We start from the raw sequence: 16026 nt of genomic DNA on the forward strand, positions 1-16026 counted from the left end.
AATTGGTCATTAACACTCATTATGCATGAAAATGAAATCACATTTTGAGTTGGGACATAATAATGAGACAGTACTTAATGATCAAAAGTAGGGATTAAGAAAAAATGCTGATGCTGGAAATCTGAAACTAAATAGAAAATATTGGAAGCTCAGGCCCAGCTAGGCAGCATCTGTGGAAAGAGGAAAAAAGTTCATGTTTCATTTTCAATCTTTTTATTGATTTCCAGTAAAAAAAATACAAGTCAGAGGAGAAGCTTAGCAAACAGGTAATACAAAAAGACATATAAACAACAATAAAGAAAAGTATATATTGTCAAAATCAAATAGGTATAATATTACGCTGTTATATATATAGTATAATCAAAAAAACCACAACTCCTCTTAACAAATCGTAAAAAAAAGATTGGGAAAAAAGAAGTTCATGTTTCAACAATGTCAAGGAGTTTTTGTCCTGAAGCATTAACTATATATTTTCCCACAGATATTATCTGAGCTGCTGAGTGGTTCCTGCATTTTCTGCCTTTAACCCTAAAGTGGGAACTTCTACAGATGCCAATTCTAAGGATTCTTCAGACATTTGTAACATCGTCAATTTGGTCCATAATAAAGTCAGTTAAAGCCGTACAGTCAGAGTAGTTTGGGTCCAGACGTATGGATGATCAGATTCAGGTGTATGGATGGGTGCCCTGCACTGGTCCTGTAATCCTGGATTATCACGATCCTTTGGAGGTATATTGGAATAATTAAAACATTTGATCAGAACAGGTAGATGGATAGAATGGCCATCTGTAATTTTGTACAATTTGTATTATATGAAAAATATGTTATTAGGATGGTTCCCTGTTAGCACAGTATTTTACTTTAGTAAAGCACTGAGGAAGTTATGGTGTAATTATTCTGTTTACACAGCAGAGAGGAAGTGATATCTGGGGCTTCAATTCTTGCGTCATGTGCTTTCTCAATGGTCAGCTCCTTGGTGATGAGAAAGATTTCCTGGAGTGGGTAACTGCTGAGTTCAGCTACATAGATTACAGACCTAAACCACTATATGAAGCAATAGCCAGTGATTTTTATTCAAGATACTTGAAGGACACCAAGGTGAGTCCCAGTGTTTCCTCAGCATGTTTAGGTGAGATTCTTGAGTAAGTTATCCATGTGCTCTGTTCATATGTCAAATAAGATGAGTTTAAGATTAATGAAGAGGAGCCCAAAAGGGTTGAAAATATGTGGAACTTGCAATTAGTAATGATAACAGTATCTATAAATTTTTGTATTGAACAGATTGAACAGTGCATCCCAGACCTGTTCTTGTTTTGAGTTATTGGCTTTGGTGTTTATGTTGCATTCTCATCCTGTTCACTGTTTTGGTTTCTTTGCCTGTCAATGTTTTCCAAATAGCCCTTTACCTCTGTAATATTATTCATACATGTAATGGCAGCTTTTTTAATGAATTTAAACTAAAGGTATTTTGGTTATTACACTTTTTAGAACCTTGCCAAATCCTGATCAATAGTGGCATTACTTAATGTAGAAAAAAAGCGAAAGAAAAAAAATTACCAGTGCCTGGCAAAAGATGTTGAAAAATAGACAAGCAGAAAACAAGAGGTAAAAGAGGGAAGCAGAATTTTTGTTTTCCAAAATTAATGAAGATAAATTCTATGGAGACTGAATTCCTTAAAATGCGTATTTACTTGCACTGAGACTAGGGTGCATGGTTGTTAGCAGTACAAAGATTGAGTATCAGGAAAAGATGGACTTGCCAGCCAGGATTTCAGTCTGTGGAGAGAACTGTCAGTTAACAATTAAAGATGGAACTTAATTTGATTGCAAATATTCCTGGAAATCCACTGAGAAGACTCCTTCCCAGCCTCATACCCATAACAAACCAACCCGTAAGTACCTTGACAGTCAATAGTACATACTGGGTGGAGCACTTTGTTTTTAAGTAGAAATTAGTTTCCCCAGATGGCATTGTTATGGAAAACCATATGACCTGTGTACAACTTCCTCACTCTGGCACCTGACAGGTCAGTATTGAGCTGAATGACTCTGCGACGATATTTGGAAATGGTTCTGCACTGTTGACTAACTTCATGCAGAAAAATCTGAACTTACCTCCCAACGATTCTCCCAGATAGAATCTCTGGGAATCACTGGACTCTCCCTGGTGAAGTAAAACAAATCCTGTTCGCAGCAAATTTTTGAAATACAACCTTTAAAGTGACTAGGGTCACATTTATCATTGTAATCCCCCAATCCAACTGGTATTCTGACCTCACTGTCCTTGGCTTCCTGCACTTTTCTAATGATGCATGAAGTTAAGCTTGAGCATCAGCATCTCATCCTGACGAGGCACATTTCACCATTCTAGAATCAGCAGCTTCACACCCTTTTTCAGCATTTTCTGCTTCATTGCCTTAATTGTAAGATCTGAACAATGGAGAAAGATTTCTGTCTGGTGGATCCTGGTGATTTTGCAGTCCAGAATGCAAAAGTCAAGAATACGGAAGTCAAGAATGGGGCATAAAACTTATTGCTTGTAGGCATTACAACAACTTCAAAAAAGAGAGAACAAAGAAGTTATAGCCACCTTATAGAAAATCTACTATAGCTTCGTCTAAAAAAATTACAACAACCCAGTGATAACAATGAACCTATAAAATAGCCAGATTCAAGTGGTGTGACACCTGCTGCAGAAAACCTAAGAAGCTTCTAGAGAAATACGGAAGCAGCTATACTGCATTGACTGGAAAATTCAATGAACAGTTACACATATATTGATGATTACAAAAAAATACAAGCAAGCATAAGTTAAACTACAGACAATTAACAATTCTGCACCATAATCCAACAATGTCAAATGTATCCTGTTAGCCTTCAACCTTAATCATTTGTGATATCGAGAACAAGTTCCAAGCCATTTCTAGAACTCCAGGTATTTTACCATTGCTTAATTCAAAGTTCAAAGCTTCAAAGTACAGTATATTCGTTATCAAAGCACATATATGTCACCATGGGATCCATTTTCTTGTGGGCATACTCAACAAACCCATAATAGAGTAATAACCATTACAGAATCAATGAAAGACTGCATCAACCTGGGTGTTGAACCATTGTGCAAAAGACAACAAGCAATGCAAATGCAAAAAGAAAGAAATAATAATAATAAATAAGCAGTAAATATTGAGAACCTAAGATGAAGAGTCTTTGAAAATGAGTCCATAGGTTGTGGAAACATTTCAATGATGGGGCGAGTGAAGTTGCCCTTTGGTTCAAGAGCCTGATGGTTGAGGGGTAATAACGATTCCTAACCCTGGTGGTGCGAGTCCTGAAGTTTCTGTACCTTCTTCCTGATGGCAGCAGCAAGAAGAGAGCAGGTCCTAGGTGGTTGAGGCCCCTGAAAATGGATGCTGCTTTCCTGCATCAGTCTTTAATGTAGACATCCTCAATAGTGGGGAGGGCTTTACCCATGATGGACTGGCTGTATCCACTACTTTTTACAGGATTTTCCATTCAAGGACATTGGTGTTTCCATACCGGAGAGTGAAGCAGCCAATCAATATACTCTCCACGACACATGTATAGAAGTTTGTCAAAGTTTTAGTGTCTTTGGAGCGTTGGGACCTCTGCCAGGAGAATGGTGGATCACTGCCATGTAGTACATTGGTATGGTTCTGTATTCTATCCTCCTACTCTCCCTAATCCTTCCTTAGCCTCTGCCCTCTCCTTCATCAACCCACTGAAGCAATTCCATCCTGAACTTCTCTCAATTACCATGATTAGAAACCACACTTAGTTATTTGTGCACATTTTAAAAGTGGGCTCCCCTAAACTGTGAGAATTATGTTGATGCTGTGGCACTTAAAACAACAGAGAGGCTAGAGAAGACTTAACAGATACGATCCCACCACAGTGCCAGCCTTAAATAGAAAATCTGAATTTTTTGGAGTCACATTTAAAGCTTTTCAAGCATATCTATATTGGATTCGTGAATATTTTATTGATAAATTCTGATGCTGCCAGCCTGCTTTATCATTCTAGACAACCTATGGCAATTTCAACGTGTTTGCACGATTTTCATTTTCATTCTTTCTCTCCGAGCTATTTTCTTGTCAGTGGCCTTTGGCCTGCATCATTTTGAACTTTCCTTAACTTGGTCCAGGTACTGGAGTGGTTAGGGTGGTGGATTGGTAATCTGGAGTTCTGGACCAAAGATCCAGAGACATAACTAGAAATCTGACCAACCGTACTTAAAATCAGTAAATTAAATTAATTTACTTCAAATCAGTAACATAATCTGGATTTTTTTTAAAAGCAGTGATAGTTACCAAGAGACTATCACTTTGTAACAAATGTCAAACTCATGCAATATGAAGTCCTAACCTACTCTGGCATATAATTAAATCCACATTCAGAGCAATGGGATTTTGTTTTAAATTGCCCCTCCCAAATGGTCTTGTAATTCACACAGTTATCACCAAAACCATTATAATTCAAAAAGTGGTGGGCATTACAAGGACAACAAACCCATACACACTACCTTTTTTTGCTTTCTTTTTGCACTACTTACTTAATTCAATTTTTAAAAATATATTCCTTATTGTAATTTATACTAATTTAAAAAATACTGTATTGCAGTATACTATTGCTGCAAAACAACTAAATTTTGTGAAATATATTAGTGATGTTAAACCTGACTGATTCTGACTTTTATTGTGACTTTACCTGTGATGACCACATCCATTGTGAAGAAAAAAGCTGAGCAATGAATGTCTGATTAAATTTGCTCAGTTCTGTGCATGATATATAATTTTTACTTCAAGTATATGAATTACAGTGTTTCCTTAAGTAAGTTTTATGTCAGCTGCCTTCCTGTCTTGATTCAGCACACCTTCTACACTGAGCAGATCCAATGCTTTACACGTGATCCCCACTGTAAGTTCACTCCTCAGCATTTGTTTTCCATCATCTTTCCTGTTTCTTTGCCCTCTTTGCAACAAAAATGATCAATCTAACCAAGCTTCTTTATCTTCAGTAGAAATCTTACTTGTATTGGCTTAATGTTTTACTGGTTGTCTTTGTTTTCTGTAGCACACATTTGTTTACATGGAGATTTCTATTGATCAGCAACCTGTAGGGCGATTACTCTTTGAGGTAAGGAATGCATTATAAGTTGTTTTCTACCCTCCTACCTTCAGAATTCACAGGGAAGACTGGCCATGTTAAACGTGATAAGGTTGTCTGCTGGTGCAATTCCAATGAAAGCAGTACATTTTCCATTCAAAATATTTTTAGGAACATGTGTACAATGTCCTGTGTATGTTACTCAAAATGGCCTCTTTGGTTTGTTACAAGTAGGAATGCTTCTTTGTCGGATAAGTGTTTCTCTCGCCGTTGTTTCACTTTAGAATGGCTGATATAGTAATTGTATTCATTTGTTAATCAATGGGGAATGTTATTGTGTCTTGTGATGCTGGGAACTTGGGGGAGGGGTTTTCGGTGGGAGGAGGAGGCCGAGGAAGACACCGAGGAAGGTGGACGTGTGCTGGACTGCTCATAAGACCACCGGGGTGGTCCCAGGTGCGACAGCCGGATGGGTCGATTGGTTCATTGATTGAGCTCCAATGAGTGGACTAAACAGACTGAACTTTGATAAGTTGGTGCCTTTTTTTTTCCTTGTGTGTGTGTGTGTGTGTGTGTGTGTATATATATATATATATATATAGTATTGCCTACTACTCTTTTAATTTTAGTAAACTCTTTAAAGTGTATTTCATAACGGTATTTGTTGTGGGTTTGATACTGTTGGCGGGCGCGAGGCATAAAACTCGATTCTCACAGCACCTGCGTGTACGGGAGGTGGGTTGGAGAGTGGCTGGATCTCCTTTTCCCCTAGGCATATACCAGCCTGTAGGGTAAGGGTTACATTTGTGGGGTGCTCGTCCCGGATTGGATTGTCAGGGGCTGTGGAATCGCGCAGGTGGCGGAGCGGAGATGGACAGAGATAAGATTTTTTGTTGGTGCCAGTTTGAAGGTGTACCGGTACAGTACGCATGCATAGTGAGCGGAGTGGATTTTCGAGTTTCGGGAGACGCGATAGTGCGGGGTTTAAGTTCGGTGAAGGGTATTGGGCAGGTAGAATTGGTAGCTAGACGGTGTGGTAAAGAGGTAGTCTAGCTGGGTGTTGGTTCGTACGAGTGCTGAAGTCAGGACGGTGGAACTGCCGGCGACGGTCAGTGTACCGGGGGAGGAGGGGCTGTGGGGGCTCCACTTCTACAAGGATGAGGCTGAGGAGACATCGGAGGAGGAGTTAGAGCTAGAGGTGGACCCCAGAGAGGTGCCCGGCACTAGTAAAGGGAGGTCGGAGGAGGGAGGCGTGACTAGGCCCCGACCCCAGGTAGGATAAAGGCCTCTGAGCTGGCAGCCGCACTTAACTCCCTGGTGGGGGTTGCCGAGAGGCCACGGCTGAAGCTGGGGGTGTTCTCCGGAGCCAAGCCTACTCCGGATGGGGAGGTGGACTATGAGACCTGGATCGAGCATACGTCTTTGATGTTAGAGGAGGGGCCAGGCTCAGAGGAGGAGAAGAGGCAGCGATTGGTGGGAAGTTTGAGGGGTTTAGCAGCCAAAACCGTCCGGGAGTTGAAAGCTGAGAAGCCTGGTGCCTCAGTGGAGGAATGCCTAGAAGTTTTGGAGGGAGCGTTTGGGTTGTCAGGGGAACCCTGGCTGCTTTTAGCAGAGTTCCAACGCCTGGAACAATGGAGAGGGGAAAAGCTCTCCGAGTACTTATTTAGGATGGAGGGGATGCTCTCGGGGCTGCGGCGCCGGGGGGTAGTGAAGGTGACTGACGTGGCTAGCGTGAGGATGAGTCAGCTATTCAGTGGCTCTCTGGAGGAGGACAAGGTGGCGTGGACTATCTGGCAGGCTTATAGGAAAGGTCCCCCTCCATCCTTCGGGCAACTGATTAAAGAGAGCGTTGGGGCAGAAAAGGGGCGTGGGCCAAAGGGAGCGATCCTCAGCGATACAGGGTGGCTGGGTGGAGGAATGACAACCCCCCGGGGAGTAGGGAACCCCCTTTGGAGGGGAGGGACAGGGGAGGTACCTACTCTCAGGGGCGATCAGTGCAGTGGATTGGGAGCAGGAGCCATCCTGGGAGAGGAGGGGCGGCAGGCAGCGTGTGCTTTAACTGTGGGAAAGAGGGGCATTTCAGGTGGGACTGTGGAAGGCCGAGGGTGTGCTATAGCTGTGGAGAGGAGGGACACTTTAGGTGGGATTGTGAGAGACAAGGAGTCCCGCGGAGGACAAGCCCCCCTATGATTAGAAAGGAAGAGGTGTCAGGAAACTTAGGAGAGGCTCAGTGAGGGAACGGACTGGAGCCTCTGGAGGAACACGTTCCCAGAGATCAGCCGGAAGACTATTGGGTGCCCACGCCTCTATTCCGGATGGGCTGGTAGGACCCCGTGCCAGTGTGGGTCTACGGATAGAGGGAATTTACGCAAAAGCCGTTCTTGATACGGGATCGCAGGTGACCTTATTGTACCGGTCTTTCTACAATCAATATCTAAAGCATTTGCCCGTAACCCCATTTGACGCCCCATTTGGGGTGTGAGCGAGGGTGACAACCCGTACGATTGGTACCTATAGGTGAGATTGGAGTTCTCGGAGGGCGATGTGGGAGTGTCGGAAGCTATTGAGACGTTGTTGTTGGTGTGTCCTGACCCGGTGGAAACCGGTGGTGCTGCCCTCCTGGTGGGGACTAACTCCCCAGTTGTGCGACGGCTCCTGGGAGCTTGTAAGGAGAAAGGGGGGGAAGACTTTCTGGAAACCCTCTCGGTGCATCCAGTGTTTCAAGCAGTGTTCGCAGAAGGGGTTGCCTCCCAAGGGCTGGACCCGGAGTGTAAACGAGGGACGGTGTGGTGTACGCAGGCGAGGCCCAAGGTGATCCGACCCGGGGAGGTAGCCCTAGTGATGGGGACCCCCAGATTCCCAGGAGTGCCGACGGGAAAAGCCCTGTTAGTAGACGCCCCAGACGATCTTAAAGGGGAGACACGATTTCCGGCGGGGGCGCTGGTGAGGCCCGAAGTGCAGAGACCAGGGGTGGTACATGCGAGGCTATAAGTGTCAGGAACACCACGGCAAGAGAAATCACCTTTAAGAGGGGAATGCCGCTGGCACATCTGTTCCCGGTGACGGTAATGTCTAGCGCACCCATGAGGACCCCTAACGGGGAGGGATCGGAGCATCGAAGGGAGCTGACCGCTGAAGCCTTTAACTTCGGGGATTCCCCTGTGTCGCCGGAGTGGAAACACCGGCTAGTGGAGAAGATGCTGAAGATGGAAGCTGTTTTTTCTCGGGGCGAGTTTGATGTTGGCTGCGCCAAAAGCACTCGCCACATCAACTGGGTGACGGAGGACACCCCGTTCCGAGAGAGATCCCGGCGGCTGGCTCCGGCAGATGTTGAGGACGTGCGACAGCACTTGTGCAAGTTGAAGGAGGCCGGAATCATAACTGAGTCTCGAAGTCCTTATGCATCCCCAATAGTGGTGGCACGGAAGAAGAATGGGCGAGTGCGCATGTGTGTTGACTACAGGACGTTGAATCGGCGAACTGTCCCTGATCAATATACTGTCCCAAGAGTCGAGGATGCGCTGGCCTGCCTGAGCGGTGCGAAGTGGTTCAGTGTGCTGGATTAAAGAAGTGGGTATTACCAGATCCCGATGAGTGCGGCCGATAAATAGAAGACCGCTTTTATCTGCCCACTGGGGTTCTTTCAGTTCGAACGAATGCCCCAAGGCATATCCAGAGCCCCAGCCACCTTCCAGAGGCTCATGGAGAGAACTGTGGGGGATATGAATCTGTTGGAGGTGCTGGTGTACCTGGATGATTCGATAATGTTTGGATCGACTTTGGAGGAACATGAGGAGAGGCTGTTGAAGGTGTTGGGTCAGCTTAATGAAGAAGGGTTGAAGCTTTCCCTGGACAAATGCCAGTTCTGCAAGTCGTCGGTTAACTACATTGGCCATATCATTTCGCGAGAGAGAGTGGCTACTGATCCAACCAAGATAGAGGCCGTGACCACCTGGCTGAGACCCCAGAAAGTGGGTGCTCTGCGCTCATTTTTGGGGTTCTGTGGGTATTACCAGCGATTTGTGAAAGGATATGCCAAAGTGTGTCACCCGTTGACTCAGCTGTTGTGTGGCTATCCCCCAGTGGGGAAGAAGAGGACGGGGAACCAGAGGCAGGACGCTGGAGGATACTGGAACCCGGCGGAACCTTTTGGCTCGAGATGGGATGGTCAATGTGAAGAGGCGTTCCGATCTTTGAAAAGGGCACTGACCCAGGCCCCGGTGTTGGCTTTTGCCGATCCCTAGAAGCCATATGTGCTGCACACGGATGCCAGCCGAGAGGGTCTCGGGGCTGTTCTGTACCAGGAGCATGGCAAAGCATTGAGACCAGTAGCCTTTGTCAGCCGAAGCTTGTCGCCATCGGAGAGAAACTATCCCACTCACAAGTTGGAGTTCCTGGCGCTGAAGTGGGCGGTGGTGGACAAGCTGGGTGATTACCTGTACGGAGCCAAGTTTGAGGTGAGAACGGATAACAATCCTCTCACTTATATTTTGACTTCGGCGAAGCTGGATGCCACAGGACATCGGTGGCTGGCGGCCTTGTCGGTATATGATTTCAGCCTGAGGTACCGCCCCGGAAGCAAGAATGTCGATGCGGATGCATTGTCTCGTCGGGAGCCAGGGGAGGAGGAGAGGGACGAGGAGTGGGAGAGTGTCCCTGCCCCTGGAGTGAAGGCGATGTGTCAGTTTGCTATCACCATGAAGGCCGAGGGAAGAGGGAGGCTGGAATGAGCCGTGGACCATTTGGGGGTTTTTGACGACGCCATACCCCTAGTTTACTGTGACCTGACCGCACTGGGGACTAAACAGTTGCCGGAACTGAGTCCGGGGGAAGTGGCAACTGCTCAGCAAAATGACCCGGGCATTGGCACAGTGTGGAGAGCGGTCGAGAAGGGGGATGTGGCGTTGGCTGAGAAGGCGAAACACCCATGCGTGCCTCTGTTGTTGAAGGAGTGGTCTCGGTTAAAGTTAAAGAACCAAATCTTGTACCAGGTCACGGCACCTCAGGACCAACCCCGCCATTGGCAACTGGTCCTGCTGGAGAAGTATCGCCAGGCTGTACTCCAGGCCTTACACGATGATTCTGGACACTTGGGGGTGGAAAAGACATATGGATTACTCAAAGACCGGTTCTACTGGCCCTGGATGAGGGGGGACGTCGAAGAATACTGTAGGGGATGCCGTCGTTGCATCCAGAGGAAGACCCTGCCAGCGTTGGCGGCTCCACTGTCGCACTTGCAGAGTGTGGGACCTCTGGACCTGGTATGTATGGATTTCCTGTCAATTGAGCCTGACACCAGCAACACCGCGAATGTCTTAGACATCACCGATCATTACACTCGCTATGCTCAGGCATTTCCCACCAAGGGTCAGAAGGCGACGACAGTGGCGAAGGTGTTAATGGAGAAGTATTTTGTGCATTACGGACTTCCCAGGCGAATCCATAGTGATCAGGGGCGGGACTTTGAGAGTCGCCTTATCCAGGAATTACTGACTATGCTTGGGGTTGAGAAATCCAGGACTACCCCTTACCACCCACAGGGAGATCCTCAGCCAGAGAGATTCAACAGGACCCTGTTGGATATGCTCGGGACGCTGGAGATTGGGCAGAAAAGCAGGTGGAGTCGTCATATTGGACAATTGGTTCACTGTTACAATTGTACTCGCAATGATGCTACAGGGTATTCGCCCTATTATCTGATGTTCGGGCGGGAAGCGAGGTTGCCCATTGACGTGTGTTTTGGAGGTGGAGTGGTTGAATTTCCCGGGAAGTCCCATCTAAAGTACGTGTCCGACATGAAGAGGGAGTTACAGCGGGCGTACGAGTTGGCCGAGGCAGAGGCTACCAAACAAAATCAGAGGAATAAGATGCGGTATGATCGAAAGGTGAAGTTTGTACAATTATTACCGGGTGACCGGGTCCTTTTACGGAATTTGGGACTCCCTGGTAAGCACAAGTTGGCAGATCGATGGGCGGCCAGCCCCTATGTAATAGAGAGCCAGATGCCGAACCTGCCAGTTTACCGGGTGAAACCTGAGGATGGAAAAGGGCCTATCAAGGTACTCCATAGGAATCACCTGCTGCCACTGGGTCAAGCGGTGCAGGTGGATAAGGAGCCCGAGTGGGAGGTTACACCTAGTACAAGGACTCTGCGAGGGCGCGGAGAACGGGAAGAGCCCGCCGCTGAAGAGCGGGGACGGGTCCCTCACCCGGGAATGGCTACCGATTCAGAGGAGGACGACTCCGATGAGTGGGCCCTGTTCCCATTCGCTGGTGCTCCAGTACCAGGAGAGGAGGCTCCTGGCCCTTCCCATACTGAGTTGGGTGAGAGAAGGGAAGGTCTTGAGGGTCAGATGGAGAGGCAGCCTACATTGGTGGGAGAGAGGGTGGAACCCGAGCGTGAGCCGGAGAGATCTCAGGTGAGGGAGGACCCCTGTGAGGAAGGGGGTGCGGGTCTGTCAGGTAGACCTGGGGTGTCCGGGACAGTGGGTTCGCAGGTGATGAGGGAGCCCAGTGGGGCAGAAGGGGTATGGAGATCTCAGAGGATTAGGTGCCTCCCAGAGCGGTTGACATATGTGGTACCGGGAGAACCGAGTGTGATTTCTACTGCTCTGGGTAGTTATGTCACTGCTTTCTGCACCTGGGTTGGGTTTTGTGTGTTGCAAGAAGCTTTGGGGAACTCTGGTAATGCCATGAGGGCATGACATTTGCTGGTGGGGAGAAAATGTACAATGTCCTGTGTACGTTACTCAAAATGGCCTCTTTGGTTTGTTACAAGTAGGAATGCTTCTTTGTCGGATAAGTGTTTCTCTCGCCGTTGTTTCACTTTAGAATGGCTGATGTGGTAATTGTATTCATTTGTTAATCAATGGGGAATGTTATTGTGTCTTGTGATGCTGGGAACTTGGGGGAGGGGTTTTCGCGGGTTTTTGGTGGGAGGAGGAGGCTGAGGAAGGTGGACGTGTGCTGGACTGCTCGTAAGACCACCGGGGTGGTCCCAGGTGCGATGGCCGTATGGGTCGATTGGTTCATTAATTGACCTCCAACGAGTGCACTAAACAGACTGAACTTTGATAAGTTGGCGCCTTTTGTTTTTTCCCTTGTGTGTATATATATATTGTATTGCCTACTACTCTTAATTTTATTAAACTCTTTAAAGTGTATTTCATAATGGTATTTGTTGTGGGTTTGATACTGTTGGCGGGTGCGAGGCATAAAACTCGATTCTCACAGCATCTGCGTGTACGGGAGGTGGGTTGGAGAGTGGCTGGATCTCCTTTTCCCCTAGACATATACCAGCCTGTTGGGTAAGGGTTACACATGTATACTACAATTGCTACATTTCAACTGTAATTAGACTTTTAGAATGCTTTCTATGCACAGTTGGACCAATTGAATGATGTGACATTGACAAAGGCCCACTCTCCTCCTGAGGAATAGGCACCCTGTCTGGCCGCAGCCAAGATGAGGAGGACCTTTCCCTGGGTAAACACACACAAAGCTGCAGGGGCAAACAACATACCTGGTCAGGTGCTGAGGGACTGTGTGGCCCAGCTAACAAATGTCTTAATGGACATCTTTAATGTCTTTCTGAAACAGTCCACTTTCCCTGCAGGCTTCAAGACAGCCTCTATCATTTCAGTACCAGAGAGAGCAACAGTAACTGGCCTGAATGGTTACCACCCAGTAGCACTGACTTCAACGATCATTTATTGCTTTGAGGGGCTGGTAGTGGATTGTATAAAATCCTACCTTCCAGCTACATTGGACCCTTTCTAGTTCATCTACCACTCAAACTGGTCTTCTGATAATGCCATAGCCTGTGCCCTCCACTCTGTCCTGTCCCACCTAGATAATGATGCCTTGTACACTAGAATATTGTACGTCAACTTGAGCTTAGCATTTAACACTATCAGAGGCTGGTGGGTAAACTGTCCTCCTTCAGACTCAACGCCCCTCTCTGCAACTGGATTTTGGACTTCTTGACGGAAATAACTCAGTCAGTCCGAGTTGGCGGCAACAACTCAAGCTCCATCACGTTGAGCACTGGTGACCCCAGAGCTGTGTGCTCAGCCCGCTGCTGTTCACGCTGAACAGCTAACAAATACTGGTGTTACAAATACTCACCTGTACCACCAGATTCATCTCAAATTGCATCATATTCGGTAATGATACTACAGTGGTTGGCAACAGTGATGAGTTGGCGTGCAGAGAAGGTAGAGAGTTTAGTCAAATGGGGTGAGAACAACAACCTGAGTCTCAATGTGAACAAGACAAAAGAGATGATTGTGGACTTCACGAAGACACAGATTGACCTCTCTCCATTGCACATCAATGGCTGTGCTGTGGAGAGAGAGAAAATTCCTTGGTGAACACATAACAATTGACCTAACCTGGACCCACACCTCCTCACTAGTCAAAAAGACACAGGAGTTTCTGAGAAGGCTGAAGCGTGCAAGGTTCCCCGTCCCCATTCTAACAGCTTTCTACAGCAGCCCTATCTAGCTGCGTCATTGTGCGATACGAAAGCTGCAAGGTGTCAGACCACAAGACCCTACAGAGGGCAGTAAAAACCACCCAGAGTATCATTGGGTTTCCATCACTCACTTGTGACATTTACCAGAAGCATTGCAGTGAATGGCCCAAAGCAGTGTTGAGAATCTCTACCACCCATCCCACAATCTCGTTGACCTACAGAAGCATCAGGACTAGACCTGCCAGACAGTGCAACAGCTTCTTCCCTCGGGCTGTGAGACTAATGAATACCCTGCCGTTACTGAGGTTTCATCACTAGAACAGCGTGCTGTTTACTTTTTACCTTTGCTGCACTTTACTACATGCATTTTGAATTATATTTTATTAACTTATAGTATGTTTTGTTTATGTGTTGTGTGTGATATATGTTGTGTGAGTGTACCGTGGTTCCGGAGGAACGCTGTTTCATTTAGTTGTATATATGTATAGTCAGATGACAATAAACTTGAACCTGAGAACTACTTAAGTTTAAATGCATTGACTCACATAAAGCATGTTTCCCAGATTTGTCAAATATTTCAGATCAGCCAGTTTGTCCCGCTTCATGTGTGCTTAGGGTCTGCACGGACTGATCCCCACAGCAGACAGTCTAACAGCTGCCAGTTATTGGCTCAAGAATTTTTCAGGCTTTGAGTGAAACAGGAGGGAGGGAAAAGGGAGAGCAAGTACAAGTGTGGAATTCACTCACAGATCTTTAGAACCCTGGTAATTCTTCTAAGTTGATGAAGATTTGACATTTGATTAGCTTTACTTGTCATATTTACATTTCATTTTCATAACTGACTTAGATGAGCAAGTGGAAGGGTGGGTTAGTAAGTTTGCAGATGACACAAAGGTTGGTGGAGTTGTGGATCATGTTGTAGGTTACAACAGGGCATTGACAGGATGCAGACCTAGGCTGAGAAGTGGCAGATTGAGTTCAGTGCAGAAAAGTGTGAAACAATTCGTTTTGGAAAGTCAAATTTGAAGGCAGTATACAGGGTTAATGGTAGGATTCTTAGCAATGTTGGAAGGAAAGTGAGATCTTGGGGTCTGCAACCATAGATCCCTCAAAGTTGTCGAACAAGTTGATGGGGTTGTTAAGAAAGCATATGGTGTGTTGGCCTTCATTAATAAGGGGATTGAGTTCAAGAGCTGCAAGGTAATGTTGGAACTCTATAAAACCCTGCAGTATTATCCTGGTCGCATCATTATAAGCTTTAGAGAGGGTGCAGTAGAGATTTACCATGTCGCTCCCTGGATTAGAGAACATGCTTTATGAGGATAGATTGAACCAACCAGGGCTTTTCTCTTTGGAGCGAAGAAGAATGAGAGATGACTTGATAGAAGTGTACATCATGATCAGAGGTGTAGATCCAGTAGATAACCACAGACTTTTTCCCAGGGCAGAAATGGCTAATGTGAGGGGGTGAGATTGTTAGGAGATTAGAGGAATAGTATTTGGACGATGTCAGGTAGGTTTTTACACAAATTGGTGGGTGCATGGAATGCCCTGCCACAGGCGGTGGTAGAAGTAAGTACATTAGGTACATTTAAAAAAAACTCTTAGATAGGCACATCAAAGATAGAAAAATGGGGCGGCTACGAGAGAGGAAATGGTTAAATTGATCTTAAAATAGGTTAAAAGGTCAGCACAAACTTGTGGTGCGAAGTGCTGTACTCTGCTATAGTGTACTATGTTCTATGAAGCATACGGTGAAAAGCATCATTTGCGTCAACAACCAACGTAGTCCGAGGGGAAGAGTACAATACAGTACCACCTCGATTCTGGCGCCAATATAGCATGCTCACAGCTTAATGTATCATGATGGGAGCTTCCAAGGTATACCCGTTATGAAGCCTTGGTATGTTATATCACAGAAAACAACAGCATTCATCTCTCCATCTGATTTGGCTGCATTCTTGGATAGTTGTGACTTCCCTCCAGTTACTTCAGCACAAAAATTGAGGCTGACACTTCAGTGCAGTACTGAGGAAGTGCTAAGCCTTCAGGATGAATGAGATATCAAAAAGAAAACTGCCTCTTGGGTGAATGTAAAAGATGGCATGGCACCATCTTGAAGAAGAGAGGATAGTTAATCCAGTGAACTTGTTAATATTTACCACTCAGTCAATACCATTGCCTTCATTGGCTGTGGAGTACGGTAAGACAAACTAAGTCTGTGAAAGCAATGTACTGTACTGTATAATCTTAAGGTATAATATCTGAATGTGGAAGGTATGTTAGGAAGTAGAATCTGAGATTGCTCTGAAATCTGTACATAAGACATCTCAATTGGGATCAGTGGCTAACAATCAGCAATAGGTCACCTATCTATGTTCATTGTTCTTATCTAATGCAAGAATGGTAATTCCAATTGTACTGTA

General features: G+C 45.9%; 1 protein-coding gene across 2 annotated transcripts in view; it reads left to right on the forward strand.

Moving 5' to 3' along the window:
• ppil6 (peptidylprolyl isomerase (cyclophilin)-like 6) overlaps positions 1-16026 on the forward strand; it is a 37830-nt gene that overhangs the window by 15349 nt on the left and 6455 nt on the right. For both annotated transcript variants that reach the window (XM_059982964.1, XM_059982963.1), the window contains 2 exons: positions 910-1098; positions 5092-5154. In XM_059982964.1, the coding sequence (XP_059838947.1) occupies positions 910-1098; positions 5092-5154 (252 nt within the window). The remainder of the gene's footprint in view (positions 1-909; positions 1099-5091; positions 5155-16026) is intronic.

The sequence above is a fragment of the Hypanus sabinus genome, chromosome 10 (genome assembly GCF_030144855.1).
Source record: "Hypanus sabinus isolate sHypSab1 chromosome 10, sHypSab1.hap1, whole genome shotgun sequence".
Lineage (NCBI taxonomy): Eukaryota > Metazoa > Chordata > Chondrichthyes > Myliobatiformes > Dasyatidae > Hypanus > Hypanus sabinus.